We start from the raw sequence: 27,946 nt of genomic DNA, 5'->3' as shown, positions 1-27,946 counted from the left end.
TGCCGCATGGTATCTCATTGGGCTAGCACTATAAAACCAGCTTCAGTCTGGGCTAGTACAAGCAGCCGCACATACACATACACATGCATGCACGTCGTCATAAGAGCGAAATATTCTCAAGCATGATGTTAAACCCAATTTCACCTCACCTCACAGGTAATCAATGAGGACACCCTCGTACAAGACACCTCAGACAACAATGTCACCGTCTGCTATTGTTGAAAAACCATGACTGCAGAAAACTGGAAAATGTTGGTTCCTGTATTGTTACTTTCAAAATAACTGACTTGTAACAGAGTTTAATTCAATAAGTGTTCAAATTGTGTTTAATTTAGTGTGCAAAATTAAGGTAGAGTTGAAAAGTGGAAAAATATTATTTGAATTTCTTTTCTCAAGCCTGTGACCTTGTGTCATGTGCATGTCCAGAGTGTATTTTGGGCGGTGGGGTAGCCCATTGGTTAAAGCGCTCGTTCGTCATGCCAAAAGCCCGAGTTTGATTCCCCACATGGGTACAATGTGTTAAGCCCATTTCTGGTTTACCCCGCTTTGATATTGCTTTAATATTGCTAAAGGTGGCATAAAACTCACTCACTCACTCCAGAGTGTATTTTGTTCTAGTGTTTCCCGATAGACAACATGTCGAAGGACAACGGTGCGGTGCTGGTGTGTTGTGGGCGAGGCAACAACGGCGGGGACGGCCTTGTCTGTGCCAGACATCTCAAACTTTTTGTGAGTCACACGTTTTCATGTATACCATTGAAAAAAAAGTAGGGGATATTGGATTTACAAGATTGATAAAATGCAAATGATGAAGACAAGGAGGAAACAGATGATGAAGAGAAATTAGGGGAAAATGTGACAATTTATTCCATTCGTTTGGAAATGTTTCATCTGTATGGAGATATATTACCTTTTCTCATATGCATCGGCATTGGCTAGTGGTATGCTTGCAAAATGAAATATTTCCTAGTTTTTTTAATGGTATATTTCATAAATGGATAGACTCTATGTGCACCAGTAAAATGGATAGTCTGATCTCTGGATGACACAATCTTGTGCTCAAGCGTTATTCAACGGATAGTCATTGTGTATCTGTTTAATGGATAGTTTCCTTGTGTACTTGTATGTATACTGAGCGAAATAAGTTAGGGATATTGGTATTTTTATGATTGATATTTTATCAATGTGACAATGAATAAATAGATCATTGTTCATAATTTCAAAATATGCATATATCCCTAACTATTTTTGTCCAGTATAAGATGGTATGATCAACGGATCTCACAGTCTTGTACTCAGCAGATAGTTCAGTGTTTCCAGTAATGTCTCTTCCTGTCAGAATCTAGAACCAGTATTGATTTTGTTGAAATAAGTATCAATACAACTTTCTCTTCCTGTCAGGGGGCGGTGGGGTAGCCTCATGTTTAAAGCGTCCGTTCGTCACGCTGAAGTCTCGGGTTCGATTCCCAACATGGGTACAATGTGTGAAGCCCATTTCTGGTGTCCCCCAGCGTGATATTGCTGGAATATTGCTAAAAGCTGCGTACTCACTTGCTCACTCACTCACTCACTCACTCACCCACTCAGTGTCAGACTCAAGGACTAGTATTATTGAAATAAGTATAAATACAACTGCTGTTAATAACATTGCACTCCTGAACACCACTGAGATATGGAGTAGCCTTCAGTAACCCATGCTTGTCTCCAGTAGCCAGATCTAGTAGCCAAGCTTGTTGCCTTGGTTACTGCATGTCAGCATTTGTGAAGATCAATGCTCATTGGTTTGAATTGGGTTAAACCAACTAGGCTGGGGGGGGGTCACTCTTCAGGTAACTTTTGTTTCATAGTTCAAAATACATATCATCTTTACATTGTATGTATAAATTCACATGGTAATCTTTGTAATATTTTCAATATTTTCAAAATGTCCCTGGCAAGTTCATGCTTGGGTGAGTCTATTATTGTTCACGGTAGCTCTATTGTTTTACGTAATGTAATTACGTATTTTAGGATTTCTTTTCATAAAGTAGGTTTAATTTAGGTCTATTTCTCTCTTCTAGAGTATGTGCCAGGTCTAAATTTGTATTTTGCACAGAGAATTTTACATGTTTTTCAAAATGACATATTTTTCATCCCTTTGAGTAAAGTGGACAAGTCTATGAGTTTCAAGCTGCATAGCTTTTCAAGTAAATGCACTTCTCCTTCATTCAGTGATTATTTTGTGTAATTACTTATTATATATTTCAATTTGGACATTTTTTGCAGAGTTAAGGGTTTTAGAAGCCGTCAGGTGTTTGTTTGTGGGATATACTATTAGCGCATCACTCACTTTGTGTGTTGAGTCAGTGAGCATAAGGGCCAACAAGAGTTACTTCCCTTGAAGAGATAAATATTATTTCAAGCCAAGAATATTTTGTGATTGTATATTGATCTATGACAGATTAATGTCAATCTGATTCCAGTTTCCTGTTTGTATATTGTTTTTGGTTTGTTTTTTGTTGTTGTTTTTGTTTGTTTTTTTATTTCCAATTTTTGGTTACATTTCCATTCATTTCAAAACAACAATACATACATGTACATATATGCGCATATAGATGTACACAGGATTGTGAGTCATTTAAATGTCATATCTAAGACATTACATATATGCTGTTATTATTTCTGTATTTGACAGAACTCCAATATTAAGAGGGGCGGTGGGGTAGCCTAGTGGTTAAAAGGTTCGCTCGTCATGCTGAAGACCCGGTGTAGCAGGCCATTTCTTCCCCGGTCTAAACTTTCCCCGGGGAGGTTTTGTCCTAGGATATTCTTACCCCGGGGAAAGTTAGGGCTAGGCTAAAGTTTCCCTCCCTAGGCCAAACTTTCCCCCCTTGTTTAAACTAGGATATTTTGTTCTGTTGTCTATGAAAAGTGGAGAGATTCTGGCCTAGCTAGGCTACTTCTTCCCCACCTTTGCTCTTATAAACCGACAGTAGTGTTGACTTATATTTTGGTACTTATTTTGGCCAAATAGTCCATTCTTGCATCTGACTTGGGTGTAGTAATTTGAATGCATGCATGTTTGAATGGCATAAATCTCTAAATCCATCCTGCTCCTTCCGCCATTCCTATGAAGACACATTGCATTAGTTCTTCATCTGTCCAAATCATGTCACCATAAGATGTAAACATTCAATCACACATTTCCCCACATGGGTACAATGTGTGAAGCCCATTTGTGGTGTCCCCCGCCATGATATTACTGGAATATTGCTAAAAGCGGCATAAAACCCAACTCGCTCACTCACACACTCCAACATTAAGGGTGTTAGAAGTAGTGTTGGGAATTGGTTAAAACTTCATAATTGATGATTGCTAAATTACAACCGATCAATCATCAAAAATAATTGGTTAGCATCAATTATGAAGTTTTCCTGGGTTTTTTTTTTTTTGTTAATGAAAACAAATACATAATGAAAAAACATGTAGTTCTTTGGGGTTTTTTTTGGTGGCAAATTTCACATCTTGAAAGGATTACTACTTAACTAGTATGTTAGGAACATAAAATTCCTGGAGTCTTTAAGATAAATTTAATCCTGATTTGGAACAAGCTTGTAGTGGTTATGAAATGTAACAGACAAAACCAACCTTGTGAAAAATATTGTTAATGCAAAAAAGTGTTCCAGAATTGTTTGTGTTCGATTATGAGAAAACATGATCGATTGCTTGGTCGTTTAGTCACTGCGACCACCACTAGTTAGAAGAACTCCCAGCCTGGCTGTTCTTACCCAATTCAAACCACTCATGATGTCAGTCACTCGAATATGGGATCCAGAATTGATTATTTACAGGCAGCTGTTGTTTAGTTAGAAAATTGCTGACTGTGGCATAAAAAACAAGCAAACAAATTTGTACACTATATCACTAGGGCAGCCACGATTCACCAGGACCTTGAATCAATTCGATTTTCGATATTGGACCCTAGAATTGATCATTTTTTATTTTATCCTTCATACAAGTAAAAACATCAGATTTTAATTAACTTTCAGATTCGCTTTTTTATCTTGGAATCAATTTGGCGATGTCTACTAATAACAACTGCCATTTTATAATTAACCCGGCATCTTATTTCAGTTCTCGAAACCATTGAGTAAAAATTGTGTTCTGGTTGTGTGGAAATAATTTAAAAAGGCATTTAAGTATCAAATCGAAATGGTTATCGAAAATCAAAACTAAGGTGTCATATTCAATTTTCAATGAATCGAACCGAATCGTGTCAGCCCTATATATCACACTCACTGACTCCTTGCACTGACTTTCAGGGTTTCAAGCCCTCCATCTACTACCCGAAACAGAACAACAAAGCCCTGTTTGAGAGCCTGCGTCGCCAGTGTGAGGGGATGGACATGCCTTTCCTCTCCTTCTTCCCCTCCGACCCCCAGCTCATCAAAGACTCGTATAACCTCATCGTGGACGCGCTGTTTGGATTCAGCTTCAAGCCGCCTGCTCGACCTGAGTTTGCCTCCACCTTGGAAAAGTTAAAGACAATACAAGACGATGTGCACATCTGCAGCATAGATGTCCCTTCAGGTATAGCGTCTGTTTGGATTCTGGGATAGATCTGGTTCTTGAGAAATATACATTTTACATGGGGCGTCCGAATCTGCAGCAATGATGCCCCTTCATAGAGTCTGTTTGGATTCTGGCTTAGAACTGGTTCCTGGAAAATGTATGTCTCATGGGGCGTTCAAATCTGCAGCATCGATCTCCCTTCATAGAGTCTGTTTCGATCTGGGGTTACAACTGGTTCTGGGAAATATGCATGTTGCATGGGGTGTCCCGTTCTCTTCACACAGAGGTTACTTGTCTTTTCTTCCTATGAACTTCTGTTCTAATAGGCCATGTTGGGCCACAAATTCCTCTGCCGGGGATATTTAATGGCTAGCTTGTCTGTTGTCAACGAGGGCGATGGAGGCGCCATTGATCCGCCATTACATAACTGAGTTCTGTCAAGAAGAAACGTTTACGCATCGTGCATGGGAAGAGGTTCTAGTTTTCCTGAAGCCTACGGAAATTACTGAGTCCTTGCATATGATCACTTTTAAAAAAACAACATCGCTGATTGCACAACTAAATCTGATTGCAACCAATCAGAGGTTCGAAGGAAGATATGACAAATAACCTCTGTGGGAAGAGAATGGAGGCGTCAAAATCTGCAGCATTGATGTTTCTTCAGGTTATTTTGGGTTAGAATGTTTGGCCAGGAGCCATGGATTGCCATATTAATGTGTCAAATGGCTCTAAGGCAAGGTTGACTGTAAGTCATCCCACTCGGACAATGTCAGGCTCGATGACAAGGTTGACTGTAAGTCATCCCACTCGGACAATGTCAGGCTCGATGACAAGGTTGACTGTACGTCATCCCACTCGGACAATGTCAGGCTCGATGACAAGGTTGACTGTAAGTCATCCCACTCAGACAATGTCAGGATCGATGACAAGGTTGACTGTAAGTCATCCCACTCGGACAATGTCAGGCTCGATGACAAGGTTGACTGTAAGTCATCCCACTCGGACAAAGTCAGGCTCGATGACAAGGTTGACTGTAAGTCATCCCACTCGGACAATGTCAGGCTCGATGACAAGGTTGACTGTAAGTCATCCCACTCGGACAAAGTCAGGCTCGATGACAAGGTTGACAGTACGTCATCCCACTCGGACAAGGTTGACTGTTGCTCACTATATCAACCACGTGTTTGTCTGGTCCAGGCTGGATTATTTTCAAGCTGGTGTCATATGCCTGGAGTAGTAGTGTTAAACAATTCAGTGAGGTTCAACATTTGTATGGCTTTCTTTTTTAGATTTTTTCTTGATCGTTTTAATATGATGTGTTTGTGCATTTATGTCGTTTGCAAAGTTATGTCCCTTACGTGCTCCAGGATTTGATGATTAAATAAAACCCCACACTTATGGGTGTGAGTGTCACCAAAAGGAAAATGACTTGTATCGCACATTGAGGCACAATGAAAGCAACATTTATTACAGCTCACTCACTCACAAACTCCTTCCCTCAAAAACCCACCCATCCAACCAAAACTCACTCACTCACTCTAAAACCCACCCATTCAACCAAAACTCACTCACTCACTCAAAAAACATCCCATCCACCCAAAAACTCACTCACTCACTCAAAAACCCACCCATCCACCCAAAACTCACTCACTCACTCAAAACCCCACCCATCCACCCAAAACTCACTCACTCAAAAAGCCACCCATCCACCCAAAACTCACTCACTCACTCAAAAACCAACCCATCCAACCAAACCTCACTCACTCAAACACCCACCAAACCAAAACTCACTCACTCACTCACTCAAAAACCCACCAATCCAACCAAAACTCGCTCACTCAGAAACCCACCCATCCACCCAAAACTCACTCACTCAGAAACCCACCCATCCACCCAGAACGCACTCATTCGCTCAAAAAAAACCTTATCCAACCCAAACTCACTCACTCACTCACTCAAAAACCCACCTATACACCCAAATCTCACTCACTCAAAAGCCCACCCATCCACCCTAAACTCACTCACTCACTCAAAAACCAACCCTTCCAACCAAATGTCACTCACTCAAAAACCCACCCATCCAACCAAACTCACTCACTCAAAAACCCACCCATCCAACCAAACTCACTCACTCAAAAACCCACCCATCTACCCAAAACTCACTTACTCAAAAACCCACCCATCCACCCAAAACTTACTCACTCACTCAAAAACCCACCCATCCTCCCAAAACTCACCAACACACCATCTCACTCACCAACTCACTCAAAATGCCAGCCATCCACCCAAAATTCACCCACACACCCACCCACCAATTCATTCACACATTCACTCACTCACTCACTCATTTCAGGCTGGGATGTGGAAAGCGGAGACCCTGATGGCATCCAGCCCGAGCTGCTCATCTCGCTGACGGCTCCCAAACTGTGTGCCCGCCACTTCAAGGGGAAGCACCACTACCTGGGCGGCCGCTTCGTCCCCAAGACACTGGAACAGCGCTACAGCCTCAATCTTCCTGCCTACCCAGGCACCGAGTGTGTAATAGAACTGAAAACACAGACCACGGAACCGGCAGAAAGTTCCAAGTGATTCTCTCCGACATTTGCCATCATTCAACCTCCTGCTGTTTGTTAATAGCTTGAACAATGTGTGACTTATATCCAAACTTTTCCCAACAATGTATAGATAAAATGTTTGGGGCAGATGTGTTGTGCAAGGGTTGAAGTTATTTTAATAATTGGTTTCATTGGGTTAAACTGCTTTTACCTGTAGTAACATCATTGTTTATCAGCCTAGAGGCAGTGTGCAAAATAGCCACTGGCCCACTAGCCTGTGGCTAGTAAAAATCCACTCGGGCCAGTAAATCTGCACAGTCACTGGCCGAACTAAATAGTAAATTTTCATGGTGTCATTTTTAAAATATATCTCACTCTCTCTGACCTGTTAAGTTATAATACACTTTTAAATTATGCAAGATTATGGCCCCATAAATGATGGTATTTTCCCTTTTGTAATCTTTTGCTTAGTTTCTACATTCAAATTCATGATAGTGAATTATTTGGAGGGTAGTAACTTTCAGGCACAACTATCCCAACTGGTTGGCAGAATTTATAAACTATTTCGCACACTGCTTAGAGGTAGTCATCAAGTCATAGAAAAGAGCTTCAAGACCTACCATAACACGTGACTAAATCTCATAATGGTATTTTATGTTTCTGCATCCATCAGCAGCATATATCTTTATAAAGCAAATCTTCCAAAACTAAAAGTTAATTGAATAAACATAGTCTGTGTGTATATTTCTGACATTCTAGCTGATTGTGGAATGGCTGCCCATGGGAGACACAGAAATGATGCTGTTAGTAGATTTTATGACACAGAGTCAGGTTTTTTGTAATACTGGGTGTACACAATACTAGAATATGGGAAAACGGATGAGCCCCACTTCAGTCTTAATGACTTCTCCTTACTTCCTTGTATCATTTTGAATTACCGATGGTCGCAAGGACAGGGTTATATTACACAATAATACACAGAAAGCATCTGCTCTGTTCAAAGGTTTATATATTTTATTGTTCATCAGTTTTTTCATTTAAACAATTTTTTGTCTGATCGCTGCATTTTTGCTCATGTTTGCCAAAGAGTAAAGTGAAACGTTTAATTTAAATTTAAATTCCTATTGTTATTTAAATGAAAATATTTGGAGAAAAGGTGAAAAAGTGAAAGAGTTGTGTCCCTTGATTAAAAAAGTATCCGCTGCTGATCAAGTTAAGATATTCTGACTGAGAGAACTGAAAGGTTTCAAATCACAATAATTACCCCAGATGAAAACAGGTCATTTGATGACTTCTTACAACTTTTGTCAGAGAGATGGATCTAACCGCTAACTGCCTCGTGGTTAAGGCGTTCGCTCGTCACGCCGAAGACCCGGGTTCGATTCCCCACATGGGCACAATGTGTTAAGCCCATTTCTGGTGTCCCCCGCCGTGATATTGCTGGAATATTGCTAAAAGCGGCATAAAACAAAACTCACTCACTCACTCTAACCACTAACTGATATTCAGATTTAAAGACGCATGAACACTTAATGGGGATTTTATGATTTCATTAAGAATAAAACACATATTAACAAAAAGTACAGCACCTGTCATAAAAAGGGCATTCAGAATATATTTTTTAATAAAAATATATTTGAAATTTTGTGTAGGTGTGGTTAGTAGTCGACAATGAAATGTCATCATGTCAACTTAGGGAGAGACGATGAGGCGGAGATTGTGAAAAGGATGACAAGTATTCAAAACAATAACCCTCCAAAACAGCTAAGTCGAGGGTTATTGTTTTGACCAACATTTTCTGTGGGTTCATTCTGGGCTGGAGAAAAGAGACACTATATTTGTGTGGAGCAATTTTAGACAAAAAAATTCCATATGAACTGCACAGTCATCTGTTTCCAGGACAACCAAATCTGATTGTAGGCAGGGTGTGTGAACATAATGTGCGGGATTTTTTAAAATACACAACGTGTGATTTATCCAGTTTTCTTATTGCCATGTGACATACGTTCCAGATTGGGCATACATTATTTATCAGGGCCCTGTTCCTCAAAGCGATCGTAACCCTAAGATGATCGTAACTCCCATACTTTAACATAGACTTACGACAGTCGTAGTGCTACGATCCCTTTAGGAACAGGGCCCAAGGCTTCATCTGGGTTAATCTGTTATTCTGCATGTCACATTTTTGTGTATCAGTGAACAAAAAAGATCATTTCTTTTCAAAATTGTCGCCAGTTTGAGAGTTTGAAATCCTTGAAAACCCTACGATAAAGTTTACATAAACAGTGTATAGCCACTCACATTTCTATACTTCTGATCTGATTTAAATGTATTTTAACCAATAAGATTGAAACTGACATTCACCTCGGTACAAATTACCCACAATTACTAACAGGATAATCATATTCATCATTCTGTTAACAAGGCTCCAGATAAAGGCCGTATCGGCGTATGTACGGATATGAAATAGGCACGATACGGTAGGAAATAATTAGAACACGTAGCAGATACGCACCACAGCAATGGTGTAGAGTCTTAGAATCATTTACAGACGTATTTATCTGAAAAGGTATTGCTTTATTGTTTATTGACCTGTTTACACAAGAGTAGCAATGTTGTGGTGCATATATGAAACGAAACACAAGATTTCTGATACTCCAGTAAATTCTACTCAGTACTCTAAATTTACTCTTATTGTTTTCCAGTACTCCTAAATTGAAAAAATAAGGAGTACGTACTCCTGATCATGAAAAATTATCTGGAGCCCTGCTGTTATATCTGGCGTGAGATAATCTCATTATGTATCATGAGAAAGTTTTGTGTGGCTTGGAAAGATAAAAAAATATCCCTATCGAAAATGGAGTAATATACTATATTGTATTAAACTTTATCAGGTTATATATCTGATGTGACTGCGCTATAGTGGATGTATGTGAATAACCTTTTGTATTCATTTTGTACTCTGTGTTACAGCTTACAGTCATATTTTTGACATTTCATTTTATTTGTACTTCTCAGCTCTGTGTTGCCATGGTTACAGCCAAGCATTTGTATTTTTGATGTTGTATTTTTCATTATTTGGTTTGCAGACCTTCAAGCCCAAACATCAAGAATGTGGAAGACTGTTTGTTGGTCATGAAAATAATCACAAGTTGTTTCCACCACCCTTTGACATGATATACTCAGCTATCAGTAAATGGTTGCATCTAAGGCAGTGGGGGTAATCTTGTCGATCCAGTGATCACAAGTCTGGGTTCGATTCTCTTCTTGATTGAAGCCAAATTAGGGTGTCGTGATATTGCTGCAAGATTCCTGAAAACAGCATGACGTGCCACATGTTACGTCATTTACGTCACATCGGCATTATTTCAGCCATGTAGCGATGAGACCAAGTTGGCACACATGTACGTTAAAGGATCTAATTTCATCTCCATATCTTTTGGACCGACAGGATCAACAACAGTCTGTAAACCAAGTAATGAAAGACAGATATCTGTACTTTGAATTGTGTCTGTACAGTGTTTTTAGCTGTTGTTCTGCAGATTTATCTCTGAAAATTGATGTTTATGAAATACCAGTAATAATTCTTCAATGGCAGTGTCCCTGATCTGACGAACCTTGTTCCGACTCTGTTACTTATCACGTGACACAGGATACACAATACTGGCTTCAAAATGGCTTCCATTCTGCAGCAGACGCGAGAAAACATGGCTTGAGATGAAACTGCCGTCTGAGTGCATACTACTGTCTGTCACCAGGGTAACAAGATGTAAATCCATATAATATTGAGATGTTACCATGATTGAGTTTGACGGCAGCCATTTTGTTTGTTAGTGTTTCTTTTGTCACGTGATATCTTACGAAGTGGAAAATCCAGTACTGTTTGTTATGAACGGTTTTGAAATAATCGTGTAACTGTTTTGTAGGGTTGAGAGAAATTAGGGAAACCAGGTAACACTGCAATACTCTCTAACATGGCATGTGAAACAGTCGTGACAAACTTGAAAACCACGTGTATCATCCTCAAGTAGCCATTTGCATCCATATTATAATGACAATAATATTGTATGTGATTATCATATATCATTGCTTGTAACACCTATCCTCTTTCTCCAGCGCTGGGATTTCGGTAAATCGGTACCAAACCCTGGATCCATTCTTGTAGTTCCTGCAAGTGCAGAGCTTATATCATAGCTTGTAACAACTATCCTCTTTCTTCAGCACTATCGTTTCGGTAAATTGGCGCCAAACCCTGGATCCATTCTTGTAGTTCCTGCAACTGCAGAGTCCCTGCGATATCATCACAGCTAATTCAATATGCTATGTCACAGGTTTCCGCCTGTGTTTGTGTGTTTGTCAATAAATAATCGGAGCGTTTGGAAAGGCAGGTCAGAAATTTTGATTTACAGAACCTGTCTAAAAGCTTTGGCTACCCACATTGAAGAAGATAAAGTTTGACAAATGTGACACTATTTCAATATTACAAAATTAATGCTGGTGTTAATAGGATCTGTGAAACAAAATTAGACATGCATGGGTTTTCTTAACATATGATTCCTTGAATTTCTATGTTATAGTCTTTTGTAAGCCCCCTTCAATAAATATATTTGGCAGCTTTGGAGTTATTTGGTTTATAATGGTGCTGAAAATAATGAAGCCGTGACCAGACAATCCTGTGATTGATATCATGAGCACCAATTCAGTGATCAGAAGACAATGAGAGAGATTCAGCTAAGGACATGAGCTCCTGATGCAGCAAGTTGCCACATCAATTGTCACGCCAGTAAATAAGAACACAGTACCAAGCGACATGCAACAGGCCAAGTCACACAGGCCTATGACCTTGTTCAAGTCTCAACACAATCAGACCGCCTCCGTGGTGTAGTGGTTAGAGTGTCCGCCTGGAGAGCGGAAGGTCGCGGGTTCGATCCCCGACCGCGTCATACCAAAAAGACGTTAAAATATGGTACTTGTTGGTCCCTGCCTGGCGCTCGGCATTAATGGGTACAACAATGACTGGTCGGCTCGGAGTCAGTATAATGTGTCTGAGTGGGGTATTCATGCTTCACTGCGGCATGGTATCTCAGTGGGCTAGCACTATAAAACCAGCTTTAGTATGGGCTAGTACAAGCAGCCGCACATACACATACACACACATGCACATCGTCATATGAGCGAAATATTCTCAAGCACGACGTAAAACCCAATTTCACCTCACCTCACCTCAAGTGTTCATTTGTTGTTTAACACTCAGCAGTATTCCAGCTGTATGATGGCAGTTAATCCTGTTAATCCTGGGTTGAAATCCTGAGCATAGATTTAGGGTCGGTGGGGTAGCCTAGTGGTTAAAGAGTTCGCTCATCATGCAGACATCGAGCCCCCACATGGGTACAGTGTGTGAAGTCCAAATCTGATGTCCCTCGGAATGATATTGCTGGTATATTACGATGATAAGCACAGATATAGGGGCAATGGGGTAGACTGGTGGTTAAAGCGTTCACTCATCACGACAAAGACCTGGGTTCGAGTCCCCACATGGGAACAATGTGTGAAGCCCATTTCTGGTGTCCCCCACCGTGATACTGCTGGAATATTGTTAAATGCAGCGTAAACTAAACTCACTCACTCACTCAGCATAGATTTACAGTTTTGGTTCAATGATACATCACCGGCAGCTCCGATGGAAGAACTGTGGCTATGCCACAATACGAATATCAGCTACCGAAATTGGTTTTGTTGAAAACTCAGTATTCTTTGTACCGTATATTACCATCTATAAGACGACCCCATGGATAAGACGACCCCCAAACTTGACCATTAAGATCAGTGTCAAAATGGTATGTTTCGTGCATAAGTCGATCCCCTGCGATGGGGTCCTAATCACGGCAAACACAGACCACAGACAACTGGCAGTTACCAATAATTATAACTTTGGTCCACATTAATCAAAGAATTCACAATCATATATATTGCGTCTACACACGGATCGAAATGAAGTGTAGTTGACAAAAAATGCATAATATATTATATTTCTCTAAACATCATATTTATTGTAGCAACAAACTGGCTCACTTATTTTATCCCATTCAACAATCACGAACTGATTACCGCCCCGTATGTTGTTTTATGCCTCACTCAGCAGTTTTCTAGCTATACGACAGTTGTCAGTAAATAACTGGGTTTGGACCAGACGATCCACTGATTGACGTCATGAGCATCAATACAAGTCTGACCAAGTGATCACCTCTTAACGACAAGCATGGGTTGCCGAAGATCAGTTTAACTCAGATCTTCATGTTCTATACAATCATTGGCTACTCATGGTAAGGCAAATAGTGAGTGAGTGAGTATGGTTTTGCGCTGCTTTTAGCAATATTCCAGCAATATCACGGCGGGGACACCAGAACCAGAAATGGGTTTCACACATTGTACCATGTGGGGAATCGAACCCGGGTCTTAGGCATGACAAGCGAACGCTTTAACCACTAGACTACCCCACCGCCCCAGTAAGGCAAAGATGCTACTTGTGTGATTCATGGGTTCTGCAGTGAATGTAGGTGTGGTTGGGATGCTGAGTGTGGGTGAAACAATAACTTAATATACTGAACAACATTAGAAACGCACCACCCATATAATATGAAATATCCCAGACTGAAATGTACCCATGATATCTGAGAATCATCGGTGCATTTTAGTGTAGTGGCGTTTCTAATGTTGTTCAGTACATAAAACCTTGTCAGCAAAGATTAACAAAGTAACTATACTAGGCACATAAAGAAACATAAGGATTTAAACTCAGAGATTAGTGACATGTATCCAACATGCATGCACGTGCCAAGTTCCGTGACGTCAGTGGGTTCGTGCATTTCACTTTGGAAAGCTCAACCTCTGCACTTGCGATCGTTCAAAAAATTAAATGGCTATTGAAACGCATAGCATGCCAAGGCTCACGTCTGCACAACGTCATGAGGCCATTGGGGTGGTCCGTGGGGGGAATGTAAATTTCCACTGCCACCGGAACACCATTTCTGACACTGGTGAGACGCTACCAGAACACAAATGACATCATCGATCGGCCACGTTCTGGACGTCCACGTGTAACACCACCAAGACAGGACAGATGGATAAGGGTGACCCATCTTTGCCACAGGTTTCAGACTGCAGTGATGACTGCCCGAACCATCCCAGGACTTCGCCGTATCCACCCCAACACAGTTCGACAACGTTTACATCATCACGGAATCAGACCACGACATCCCGCTAAGACGTCGTCGACAACATCGTCGAATGTGGTGCCGAAATCATGTCCGTCATGTTTTGGTGGAGAAATGTTGTTTTTACAGATGAGTCCAAGTTTAACATTTCCCATAGTGATGGATGTCAACGTGCCTATAGACGCGTGGGAGAACGTTATGCACAGGCCTGTGTCTTGGAGAGGAATCGCTTTGGTGGTGGTTCCGTGATGATTTGGGGTGGAATAACAGCACGCCAAAGAAGGTCATTGACCTTGCAACAGAACTTGAGAGAATCTGGTGTGACATCCCACAAGCCTTCCTTCTTCCTTGCACGTTTGATAGGCTCTATGCGTCGTCGATGCACTGCTGTTCTCAATGCCGATGGTGGACATACCCGTTATTGAGCTTGTGACATGGTTGTTTGACCCCTGTCCTGCTTGTGGACTCGTGACGTCATTGTGATTGACTTTTCAATTGAAATTCTCCAGACTTGTTATGGTCTCATGATCCCTCCATTAAAGTTTATACGTACCTGTGACATTGTTATCGTACTTATCAACTGGGATAATATTTTGACAATGCACAGTTTCTTTATGTGGCTAGTATAGATTGTGTTTGAAACTAATGTGTTGCCATAAAATGATACCACTATATTTACTAGTACATGAGATACTTGTAATACAGAGATGCTCGTGGTCCAGGCTGTACCCAGTTCAAGCGTTCAATCCCCCGAGGTGCTAAGCTGCAGTTAAACATTGAATACCCAAATCCGACACTGCGAACCTACTCTGAGCCAACAAATCCTCATTTCCAGGCAGGGTAACAAAAAGTAACATATTTTACCATCTTTTGGTTTGGTTGATCCAGGGATCAAACAAAGACATTCTACTCTCCTGGCAGACGCTCTCTCCACTCTCCACTGAACCAAGGACCGGGTTATGCATCTTTGTATGCAAGCAAGTAGAAATTCAACTAGGTACTTGTTAGATAGAGAATCTCACCCGAGTGTCTTCTGATATCAAATATATCACGACGAGTTGATAAAGTAACAAATATCCGAGGCTTGCCGAGGATATTTTTACTTTTATCAACGAGTGTTGATATATTTGATATCAGAACACACTCGGGTGAGATTCTATTTATCATCAAAAATCACTCTTCATTAGTTTTCAATGAAAAATGTACATCTCTGAACACGGTACTGCCATTAGATTTGCAGTGCAGCGATGTCATAACATTGTGACGTCAACAAGTTCATGACATCATAGCATTGTCAGAGCATTGTACAAAATCTACTGTCAAAACGATATCTCCTAGGAGACATCGTCGGATCTCACACAAGCGATATCGACTGTGGAACACAGTTTTGGATGATAAAATATTTTATTTACACAGATACCGAATTTCATAATGAATGTCCTCTTCACAAACAAACTCTGTAGGACAAAGGCTACAGCAAATGAAAATATTCCAATATTGCTGTTTGTTGTATAAAACTGCGCTGTGCAATATTCCAGTTATATCTTGCTGGTCCTTGTTTCACAAAGTCTTCTCACTGCTGGTACAATTCTGACTATATCACGAGCTTGTGGTTAGGAATCACTATCAAAATAGAGTTCCCTGACCCATCAGTGGCACATCACAAACACATGCAAAGGCTAGGAAATTGTTCACAACTTTAATTGCATTGGACATCAAACATTACACTGATGTGTCAAAAGTTTCCCAACATATCAACCATAAAATTTTCTGAAAGTTTCCTTGAGGCCATGAGTGAGTGAGTTGAGTTTTACGCTGCACTCAGCAATATTCCAGCTATATGACGGAGGTCTGTAAATAATCTGGACCCGACAATCCAGTGATCAACAGCATGATCATTGATCTACGCCCTGAGGCCTTGAATGTTATGAAGGAATGCAATAAGGAGGAAAATATGTATTGGCTTGGCCACATCGTGCTAGCCTGATGTATTGGCTCGGCCACATCGTACTAGCCTGATGTATTGGCTCGGCCACATCGTACTAGCCTGATGTATTGGCTCGGCCACATCGTACTAGCCTGATGTATTGGCTCGACCACATCGTACTAGCCTGATGTATTGGCTCGGCCACATCGTACTAGCCTGATGTATTGGCTCGGCCACATCGTACTAGCCTATGCCAAACTCATATTGGATCTCTTGTGTGTACATTGTATATCGGGTGTCCCCCAAAAAGTGAAGCGGTTTTTAACAAGTATTTTATCAGCGATAAATAAACCGAATTTATTAAACATTTTCACCGAGTTACCCTATGGTATCATCAACAAGTCTACAAAATATCTAAGAAAACTGGAGGCAAATTAAGTGGGTATTGTCAAAACAATATGTCCAAATATGCAATATCAAGAGAAAACTCACTTATTTCAGTCTATGCTCAACATGGCCTCCATCTTCCTCCACAACTAAACGAAGCTGTTTTATTCCAAACAGAAATGCTTTTACATATTTCTTCTACCGATATCTCCTGCCATGACATAATTATCCTGTCCTTTAACGTCTGCTTGGTCAATTTGTCTCTCACTCCTCTGTAAACTTTCTCCTTGAGGGAATCCCATATGGCACTGCATTTTCGGACATGCTGTTTTGAATTTTACAATACTCGCATAATTTGTGACCAATCTCTGCGATATTTTGTAGACATGTTGATGATACACTAGGGTTACTCCGTGATTTTTTAAAATACATTCGGTTTATCTATCGCTGAGAAAATACTTGTCAAAAACCGGTTCACTTTTTTGAAGCCGGCTGAGTATATTATGGACATTTGATTATTAACAATAAATAGAACAAAAATTATTGGATCATTTCTCTTCCTGAACATATGCAAGGGATGTAACTCTGTCTGCTTAAACACAATATCAACAATAAATATAACAAAAATTATTGGATCATTTCTCTTCCTGAACATATGCAAGGGATGTAACTCTGTCTGTTTAAACACAATATTATCTCCTTTCAAGTACAAACCCGAGTTCCTGAATACACCAAAACCATGTGAAGTCTTATGTGAATGTGAGAGTTGGCGGAGTTGAATACCACTTGGAACAATAATTCAGTCAAGTCACAGCGAGTCAGCTTAATATGGAAGGAAAGCCCAAGTAATACAAGTCTTGGATAAAATTAGAGCACTGTATGGTGCAGACAGACCATAGAATCCTTATACACCTAAGGGAGACAATTGCACCTTCTCCAAGCTGGCACCTGATTTCTTACATTTCTCCATTAACATCCACCATGATCACAGGATCCTTATAGACCTAAGGGGAGACAACTGCATTTGCCTAAACTGGCCACTGCTATCAAACATCTACATTTCTCTCTTTGAAGATTTTATCAAGGGCTTCTTCCATGATTTTATTTGTTCCACGCAGTCCTGCTACAACTTGAGCTGCCCATATAAAGTATCCCTGCATCCGCTGTTGTGACCATCCACGCGGCACTGTACGCTGGAGATCACGCAAGTTGTATAGTTTGTCTGCTAGCTTCACTAGCTTGGCTTTGGGGCTGGCGTGGGGCGCGTGTTCAATTTGAAGACGTTTCCGGTCTTCTTTCATTAGCGTCTTGTCATCAGATAGCTCCACTACTAGATCTGAAACAGACGGTGAGTCAGTGAGTCTAGCCATACAAACTTTCAAAGCCCATTCCAAATGTGTTAAAGAATTCGCCCGTAACGCCAAAGGTCTGGGCTCGATTCCCCAAATGGGTACAATGTGTGCAGCCCATTTCTGGTGTCCCCCGCCGTGATATTGCTCGAATATTGCAAAAAGCGGGGTAAAACCAAAACTCACTCACCCAAATAAGTTAATATGCAAATTACTAATTATCTTGCAAATACTCACTATCGGTAAAGGAAAACACTGTCAGATAGATAACGCTTCCTTCAAAAACAACATATTCAACTTCAAGTGTCCAAATATGTGGATTATCACATTGATATTATATATGTGGAAACTTTTGCTCCTTTTCAGTGAGGATCTGTCCACTCACCTCGAACCTCCTTCCCAAACTCTGCCTCGATTTCATCAAAGGTTGTGCTGGTATCTTCCACAGTATCATGCAGCAGAGCTGTCTGAAACACAGAAAGAAGCAGATGGCTAAATGTTATAGATTCATTGTGACTAACGAAAGTTTTCTCAAGATTTGGATCCACTCAACAGCCAACAAGAATCACTCCATTTCTGACAAGATCCCCAGACTTAGTAATCTGTCCACTCACTCCCACCTGTTCATCAACATATCACTCACACCCTTCTGGTCAAACCAACCAATCCATCAAACAACATAGACTCATTGACCAACCAATCCACCAAACACCATAGACTCATTGACCAACCAATCCATCAAACACCATAGACTCATTGACCAACCAATCCATCAAACAGCATAGACTCATTGACCAACCAATCGATCAAACACCATAGACTCATTGACCAACCAATCCATCAAACACCATAGACACATTGACCAACCAATCCACCAAACACCATAGACTCATTGACCAACCAATCAATCAAACACCATAGACTCATTGACCAACCAGTCCACCAAACACCATAGACTCATTGACCAACCAATCCACCATAGACTCATTGACCAACCAATCCACCATAGATTCATTGACCAACCAATCCATCAAACACCACAGACACATTGACCAACCAATCCATCAAACACCATAGACTCATTGACCAACCAATCCATCAAACACCATAGACTCATTGACCAACCAATCCATCAAACACCATAGACTCATTGACCAACCAATCCATCAAACACCATAGACCCATTGACCAACCAATCCATCAAACACCATAGACTCATTGACCAACCAATCCATCAAACACCATAGACTCATTGACCAACCAATCCACCATAGATTCATTGACCAACCAATCCATCAAACACCACAGACACATTGACCAACCAATCCATCAAACACCATAGACTCATTGACCAACCAATCCATCAAACACCATAGACTCATTGACCAACCAATCCATCAAACACCATAGACTCATTGACCAACCAATCCATCAAACACCATAGACTCATTGACCAACCAATCCATCAAACACCATAGACTCATTGACCAACCAATCCACCAAACACCATAGACTCATTGACCAACCAATCCATCAAACACCATAGACTCATTGACCAACCAATCCACCAAACACCATAGACTCATTGACCAACCAATCCATCAAACACCATAGACTCATTGACCAACCAGTCCACCAAACACCATAAACTCATTGACCAACCAATCCACCATAGACTCACTGACCAACCAATCCATCAAACACCATAGACTCATTGACCAACCAATCCACCAAACACCATAGACTCATTGACCAACCAATCCCCCAAACACCATAGACTCATTCACCAACCAATCCATCAAACACATTGACCAACCAATCCACCAAACACCATAGACTCATTGACCAACCAATCCCCCAAACACCATAGACTCATTCACCAACCAATCCATCAAACACCAGACACATTGACCAACCAATCCATCAAACACCATAGACACATTGACCAACCAATCCACCAAACACCATCAACTCATTGACCAACCAATCCACCAAACACCATCAACTCATTGACCAAGCAATCCATCATATATCACCAACTCATTCAACAACCAATCCACCAAACACCATCAACTCACTGACCAACCAATTTATCAAACACCATAGACTCATTGACCAACCAATCCCCCAAACACCATAGACTCATTGACCAACCAATCCACCAAACACCATAGACTCATTGACCAACCAATCCATCAAACACCATAGACTCATTGACCAACCAATCCACCATAGACTCATTGATCAACCAATCCACCATAGACTCATTGACCAACCAATCCACCAAACACCATAGACACATTGACCAACCAATCCACCAAACACCATAGACACATTGACCAACCAATCCACCAAACACCATAGACACATTGACCAACCAAACAACAAACCAATTTATCAAACACCATCAACTCATTGACCAAGCAATCCATCAAATATCACCAACTCATTCAACAACCAATCCACCAAACACCATCAACTCACTGACCAACTCTCACTCACACACCTGTGTGTATTATCACCTGGATGACACTAAGGTCTGTGATGCCAGCCTCTTCTGTCAATATATACGCCACACCTGTCGAAAAAAGAACCAACGTGAGCCACGGCTCAGAAATATACCAACGTGAGACGTAGATCAGAAATATACCAACATAAGACGTGCATCAGAAATAAACCAACACTTACCAACATCCTCTATAAAACAACGATAAACCAGGGTTCTGTATTTAGAGATTTAGATCATCTCCAATGTATTGGGACAACATCCTGGCATAACTAAGGGACATAATTCAACACAGCCAGGTGTTCATTCAGCAAAGTTCCATCTCGGACTGACGACCCAAGTACAGGTATACTCACCTATTGGGTGGTTGATGTAGGGAGCCATCTCGGACTGACAACCCAAGTACAGGTAGGTATACTCACCTATTGGGTGATTGATGTAGGGAGTCATCTCGGACTGACAACCCAAGTACAGGTATACTCACCTATTGGGTGGTTGATGTAGGGAGACATCTCGGACTGACGACCCAAGTACCAGTAGGTATACTCAACTATTGGATGGTTGATGTAGGGAGTGATCTCAGACTGACAACCCAAGTACCAGTAGGTATACTCACCTATTGGGTGGTTGATGTAGGGAGTCATCTCAGACTGACAACCCAAGTACCAGTAGGTATACTCAACTATTGGGTGGTTGATGTAGGGAGTCATCTCGGACTGACTACCCAAGTACAGGTAGGTATACTCAACTATTGGGTGGTTGATGTAGGGAGACATCTCGGACTGACGACCCAAGTACCAGTAGGTATACTCAACTATTGGATGGTTGATGTAGGGAGTGATCTCAGACTGACAACCCAAGTACAGGTAGGTATACTCACCTATTGGGTGGTTGATGTAGGGAGTGATCTCAGACTGACAACCCAAGTACCAGTAGGTATACTCAACTATTGGGTGGTTGATGTAGGGAGTCATCTCGGACTGACTACCCAAGTACATGTAGGTATACTCAACTATTGGGTGGTTGATGTATGGAGTCATCTCGGACTGACAACCCAAGTACAGGTAGGTATACTCAACTATTGGGTGGTTGATGTAGGGAGTCATCTCGGACAGACAACCAAAGTACCAGTAGGTATACTCACCTATTGGATGGTTGATGTAGGGAGTGATCTCAGACTGACAACCCAAGTACCAGTAGGTATACTCACCTATTGGGTGGTTGATGTATGGAGTCATCTTGGACTGACAATCCAAGTACAGGTATACTCACCTATTGGGTGGTTGATGTAGGGAGTCATCTCGGACTGACAACCCAAGTACAGGTAGGTATACTCACCTATTGGGTGATTGATGTAGGGAGCCATCTCGGACTGACTACCCAAGTACAGGTAGGTATACTCACCTATTGGGTGGTTGATGTAGGGAGCCATCTCGGACTGACTACCCAAGTACAGGTAGGTGTACTCACCTATTGGGTGATTGATGTAGGGAGCCATCTCGGACTGACTACCCAAGTACAGGTAGGTATACTCACCTATTGGGTGGTTGATGTAGGGAGTCATCTCGGACTGACAACCCAAGTACAGGTATACTCACCTATTGGGTGGTTGATGTAGGGAGCCATCTCGGACTGACTACCCAAGTACAGGTAGGTATACTCACCTATTGGGTGATTGATGTAGGGAGTCATCTCGGACTGACAACCCAAGTACCAGTAGGTATACTCACCTATTGGGTGATTGATGTAGGGAGCCATCTCGGACTGACTACCCAAGTACAGGTAGGTATACTCACCTATTGGGTGGTTGATGTAGGGAGCCATCTCGGACTGACTACCCAAGTACAGGTAGGTATACTCACCTATTGGGTGATTGATGTAGGGAGCCATCTCGGACTGACTACCCAAGTATAGGTAGGTATACTCACCTATTGGGTGGTTGATGTAGGGAGTCATCTCGGACTGACGACCCAAGTACAGGTATACTCACCTATTGGGTGGTTGATGTAGGGAGTCATCTCGGACTGAAGACCCAAGGACAGGTATACTCACCTATTGGGTGGTTGATGTAGGGAGTCATTTCAAACTGAAGACCCAAGGACAGGTATACTCACCTATTGGGTGGTTGATGTAGGGAGTCATTTCGAACTGAAGACCCAAGTACAGGTATACTCACTTATTGGGTGGTTGATGTAGGGAGTGATCTCGAACTGACTACCCAAGTACAGGTAGGTATACTCACCTATTGGGTGGTTGATGTAGGGAGTGATCTCGGACTGACGACCCAAGTACAGGTAGGTATACTCACCTATTGGGTGGTTGATGTAGGGAGTCATCTCGGACTGACGACCCAAGTACCAGTAGGTATACTCAACTATTTGGTGGTTGATGTAGAGAGTCATCTCGGACTGACAACCCAAGTACAGGTATACACACCTATTGGGTGGTTGATGTAGGGAGTCATCTCGGGGTCTTTTCTCCGCTGATCTTTGTGTTTTATGGCTGAGAAGTTGGCACATCTGATGATTTCTCTGGTGATGCTGCCAGTCTCTGTAGTCTGCATGGCTTCGGCTGATGTGGACACCTGTGCTTGATTGGTAATACTGGCTAGCAGTGCTGAGAGTAACGGCACCTGGACTTGTTGGTTAACACTAAGAGTAGCTGGCACCACAACTTGCTCAGGGCAGGAAACACATTTTGAGACAGACTGTGGCTGTTGAATGACCTTCAGGTGATCTTCCTGTTATAATAAACAACTATGTGACATGACAATAAAAAACAGCATTTCAGTCACAGCTTAAGTGGAGTTCTAGGATCATCTCTGTACCAGCAAATGAAAGTGTGTTAAAATTTAAAGTCACAACGATAGTATTTCAGTCATACCATGACTAAAACAAGGTCTAAATACATGATGAATATATTTAAATTATTGAAAACCTGTCAACAAAGAACAGTGAAAATAAATAGAACATCACAAAACCAGAAAGCAAAACTAGTGTCTGATTCTAAAAGTGGATTTCCAAACAGAACAATACAATATAAAAACTGGCTGTAGATCACAAACAACTAAAGGTAGACGAACGTGATCGGGTGATTAGGCTCGCTGATTTGGATGACACATGCATCCCAATCGTGTAGATTGATGCTCATGCTTTTGATCACTGGATTATCTGGTCCAGAAAAAAACTTATGGGTCGACACTGTTTTGAGGATATACGATCGGAACTTCATTGTTGCATAAGAAATACATATAAACATTTAAAAACTGTATATACTTATGTACCTAAGTATATTTTCAGATTTTTCAAACAATGGCAAAATGAGGTTGTTTAGTTTATGCATTCAAGTAAATCAAATGTGTGTTTTTAATATCATATGTAATAGACATCATATTTTGGAAAGATTTCCGCCCGTAACCCCCGTATATTTTTAATCATTATATGCCTATGTTTTTTTTATAAACAGCCTGTACCTAAAACTAAACCCAAACCCTAAAATCTAACCCTAACCCCTCGAAATAATCCTAATAAATAGAATACATTTCAAGCGGGGGTTACGGGCGGTACTCTTACCCCCTTCCTAATGTCCCACTGTTCAGGTTGAAGAAATTCTGCCAAGGTGGACAGTAGCTCAGTCCACGTGTCCGTCACGGTCGAGGGAGCAGGTGCTGACCAGCTTGCAGCTAGGTTTTCTGATTAGACAGTTGGCGAGAAACATTAATTGCTCTGGGTCAGTCTATCAGTGCCCCTTTATGCGACGAACACAGTATCATTTTCGCACCATGTAACTCATATATGAACAGATGGGCCTGATTACGTGGCACTAGCAATTCTGAGAATAAAACGTTTATCTAAATAGTTCTGTTTCCAACGATTCCCTCTCCTCGCTGTATAACGGTGAAGGAACATATGCGCTGAGAGGTGCGCGAAAACTGTATCACTAAGTTGTGCGTGGTAAGCATTTTCCTTCATACTGATCAAGCACAAAATGACATCTTGAATTTCAGTCTCGATATACACAAATGGAAATTTACTGACACACGCATCTCTAGTTAAAGTCACATTCATCAAGACGCTCACCTTCAGATTCCTTGAGAAGACCGACAATAACCTCTGTAAATATCCTTTCAATGACGTCCACGTGTTGGGCTGGTTCCGAGCTCTCTGTGCGCGTCATGAACTTGCGATATGAAGAGACGGGCCCCAGCCTATCTACACGTCAGTAGGGAATCCCTAAGCTGGGCTCCGTCTAGCAAGTTAGTGCGCACAAAGGGAGCCGGGAACCAGCTTAGGAAATCCCCAACAGCGAAGAGACACCTGGCGGGGATTCTGCACACTACCTAGACTTGCACAGGCTCTTTGACAGAGTTTTCAAGACGTGGACCCTGTAATATCGGGACAGTTTTAATTACGGCAGTGATCTACACAAATAGATCAGATAAGACAATTTCTTTATTATCCCAAGGGAAATTTGGTATGCATCAGGTACATTTTCCAGTTTTTTACATTCATAAAGCATCTATATTATATATATATATATATATATATATAACCTTGCAAGTGATAATCATAACACTGTTTGTATATAATCAGGATATATACACCAATTTAGTACACAAATATTGGTACTGTCTAGAAATTCTATATTGAAAATAGACATACAACGTCATTCATTGAATTTGTTATTTATATAACACTAACTGGAAGAAATGAGTGGCGAACCCTGTTCGCTCTAAAAGTAGGCATTCGCAGCCTGCGTCCAAAAGGTAGTGATGAATATTCCGAAAAAAGGGTATATGAGGAGGATCACTGAAAATTTGGTTTGCCTTTTTGGAATTTGCTGCTCAAAATAACTGTCGATAAAATCGATGGGAAGCCCAATAATTTCGACGCAGTGTTTACGACTTTTGAGATTTTTTTTGTTAGACAGGTACCCATCCAAACCCAAGAAATTAAATGTTTTGACACTTTGAATAAAGGTTTTGTAAAATAACATAATGACAGTTTGGTCGATTTTGAAATGTTTAACCTCCGTAAAATATGCAAACGTTGCTGTCCCTCTTTCTAAATGTTCTCAGTATTTTCATTCCAAGTGAGTTTTTAATCTAAGACATTACCCTAATATTTGTATTCAGTTACTCTCTCTTTCTCATTATCTTCAATACTTACTGCCTTTATTGTTGACTTAGTTCCAAAAAAAAGTTTTATTTACACCATTCTACAAATTTCATCTCCGTAACTACAGGTTGTTCAGCTTGACCTGAGCTACTCCACAAATGCATGACCCGGGAGGTCAAATGGCACAAACGGCTGGTCGAGTTAACTTCATTAAATAGGGGAGCAGAGAATGTTGTTATTGTTGCGTTCGTGCGAAACATGCATACATGGCTTCGTTACAGAACTTGTCCCGGAAAACAACACTTCTGAAAACACAATCATTTCATGTTTAATTGAATTGTTTTTACAGTCATATGCTATGTAGTTTGGTTTACTAACTTTACAAGGTAAAGTCAGTTACTTTCAGAATCTGATTCACTCTCGCCATCACTCTCTCCACCCAGTTCAATTATCACTTTTTCTATTTCATGTTCAACTGCAATAGGGGCGGTGGGGTAGTCTAGTGGTTAAAGCGTTGGCTCGTCACGCCGAAGACCCGGGTTCGATTCCCCACATGCTGGTGTGTTGTGGGCCGGGCAACAATGGCGGGTGCCGTCTCCATCCGTTCTCGAACACCTGGCTGTCCCTTTCTCTGCACTCCTCCCTCGTAACAAATAGTGAACTGTGTCGATATTTCAATGATAGATTGTTAAACAACTTTATTATTTTAAGGACAAAAATTCTGCTAAAACCTCACAGAGTGGGTATGATGTTTTGATTATGATCAGCGTTTCATTGAGTATGTTATGTTTATAAGTTTTCGAGTTAGATTGCAATTCATCGGTCCGCTTTTGAGCCAAACGGACTGTAGGTTTACTTTGTTGTTGTATACGGGCAGGGTCAGATAGATATTATCTACAAATGTCCACACAGAATATGCGTGATTGGTTCATTACCAAAGCAACCATCAAACAAATTGGTTAGCGTCATTTTTCAGATTTTCCTATTCAGGTTGTTATTGCAGATAAGTATAACGTGGTTCTCTGTTGTTTCTCGTTTTATTCAGAAACTACGCAAATTGTATTTGGAAACGTCACATCAAATGTAAAATGATGCAACTTGCTATTTTAAAGTGATGACTAATATATCATGAACATAAACTACCTGGAGTTTTCAAGAAATATTCAGAGTCATGACTTTCCAGTCCAAAATTTCATATTCACTTGAAAGTCCAAAATGTCATTCTCTTTATTTGGCCTTGTAAAATGTCATGTCACTCAGAATTTTTTCTGCTATCAATATTTTTCATTAATTAGCCACTAATTAAAATTCTACGAAATTAACCCAGAATAGCATGTGAAAATGTACGAAAATGCTATTTTTCCGTTGACAATATTGTTAAAACTATTCGTGCAGTCAGAATTCTTTTACTTTGTATTGAAAGAATACATATACAACTTTCACTTCAGTTATATTTTTGAAGAGTTGATGAGGACCGCTCCATAGCAACGGTTGTCAAGGTAACGGGTATTTTAACCTATAACAAAATTACTCAAAATTGATGATTTTTAGGGACATTTATCTCAGAACAGCAAACGTTTGATGTTGTAATTGCTATTACTTTTGCTTAATACAATTATGAAATTGTGATAGCAAGACATAAAAAGTTTGTAAAGTTTTGAATATTTTATTTTATTAAACGTTGAAATATAAAATATATATATATATTTTCAAAATTTTGACAGAAACAATTTGGTACATTTACCAAAAGAAATCAGCTATTTATTGAATATTCCACAAGAAAGTATTATTTAAGTATTTAAGAGGACTGTTAGGAACATTATTTGCAAAAAATAGCAGAGGGATTTGCTATGTCAACCTAACTAAGAAGTGGACGTTTTGAAGAAAAATGCTAAGTATAGACCCTCTGTGCATGCTGTATACATTTAATGCTTTGGGGGCCTAAATTACTAACAAATTACTTAAAAGCTAACCGATTTTCAAGTACTAAATCCTGTTATAGTTCTTTTTCTTAAGTACTTATGTAAAATATGCTGAGTCATCAAAATTATCATTTTCAGGGATTGTGAGATTACCTTTCTCAAAATGGAAAATAAAGTGAGAAAGTGAAGATGTCACATACTTACTTCTTCAGTGTTGGCTTTCTATACTTTTATTAAAGCATAAATGGAATATTCCTCATCACAAACATAACACAGACACCTTGTCTGAAGTATGAACCATACTTTTAAGAATATGAAGAAGAGGAGGAGGGGAAGAAGAAATGTTTATTACATAGTGTCACGCATGTAAATAAATACAAATAATGCCCGGCCATAGGGCCATGAGACACTTAAATAA

At 40.6% G+C, this 27,946-nt stretch overlaps 2 protein-coding genes across 6 annotated transcripts in view; one reads left to right on the top strand and one right to left on the bottom strand.

Moving 5' to 3' along the window:
* The window catches only part of LOC124254501 (NAD(P)H-hydrate epimerase-like), a 391,625-nt gene extending 382,065 nt beyond the window's left edge, over positions 1 to 9,560 (top strand). For all 3 annotated transcript variants that reach the window (XM_046688315.1, XM_046688314.1, XM_046688316.1), the window contains 3 exons: positions 619 to 729; positions 4,302 to 4,569; positions 6,905 to 9,560. In XM_046688315.1, the coding sequence (XP_046544271.1) occupies positions 619 to 729; positions 4,302 to 4,569; positions 6,905 to 7,140 (615 nt within the window). In that variant the 3' untranslated portion in view covers positions 7,141 to 9,560. The remainder of the gene's footprint in view (positions 1 to 618; positions 730 to 4,301; positions 4,570 to 6,904) is intronic.
* A 6,445-nt stretch (positions 9,561 to 16,005) lies between these two features.
* On the bottom strand, positions 16,006 to 24,837 carry LOC124254514 (guanosine-3',5'-bis(diphosphate) 3'-pyrophosphohydrolase MESH1-like). Of its 3 annotated transcripts, none has more exons than XM_046688331.1 (5): positions 24,569 to 24,837; positions 22,926 to 23,229; positions 20,506 to 20,561; positions 18,369 to 18,450; positions 16,006 to 17,970 (listed from the first exon to the last, which is right to left on the bottom strand). In XM_046688331.1, the coding sequence occupies exons 2-5, from the start codon at positions 23,050 to 23,052 to the stop codon at positions 17,681 to 17,683; spliced, it is 555 nt and encodes a 184-aa protein (XP_046544287.1). In that variant the 5' UTR covers positions 23,053 to 23,229; positions 24,569 to 24,837; the 3' UTR covers positions 16,006 to 17,680. The 3 variants fall into 3 exon arrangements, with proteins under 3 accessions (XP_046544287.1, XP_046544288.1, XP_046544286.1); XM_046688332.1 differs by lacking the exon at positions 24,569 to 24,837 and adding an exon at positions 24,062 to 24,095; XM_046688330.1 differs by lacking the exons at positions 22,926 to 23,229; positions 24,569 to 24,837 and adding an exon at positions 21,106 to 21,284.
* Between the last annotated feature and the right edge of the window lie 3,109 nt (positions 24,838 to 27,946).

The sequence above is a fragment of the Haliotis rubra genome, unplaced genomic scaffold (genome assembly GCF_003918875.1).
Source record: "Haliotis rubra isolate DU_JTF1 unplaced genomic scaffold, ASM391887v1 Scf573, whole genome shotgun sequence".
Classification (NCBI taxonomy): Eukaryota; Metazoa; Mollusca; class Gastropoda; order Lepetellida; family Haliotidae; genus Haliotis; species Haliotis rubra.
Note: the sequence above shows the minus strand (reverse complement) of the source record. Positions and strands in the feature narration are given on the sequence as shown.

Bases quoted from the DNA above. Each gene is read 5' to 3' on its own strand.
- LOC124254514 (XM_046688330.1), bottom strand. From the start codon at position 21,265: ATGTCTCCCTACATCAACCACCCAATAGTTGAGTATACCTACCTGTAC. The intron at 18,451-20,505 runs GTGATAATACAC...TCTGTGTTTCAG, and splicing joins CAGACCTTAGTGTCATCCAG to ACAGCTCTGCTGCATGATAC. The intron at 17,971-18,368 runs GTGAGTGGACAG...CGTCTGTTTCAG, and splicing joins GTTTGGGAAGGAGGTTCGAG to ATCTAGTAGTGGAGCTATCT.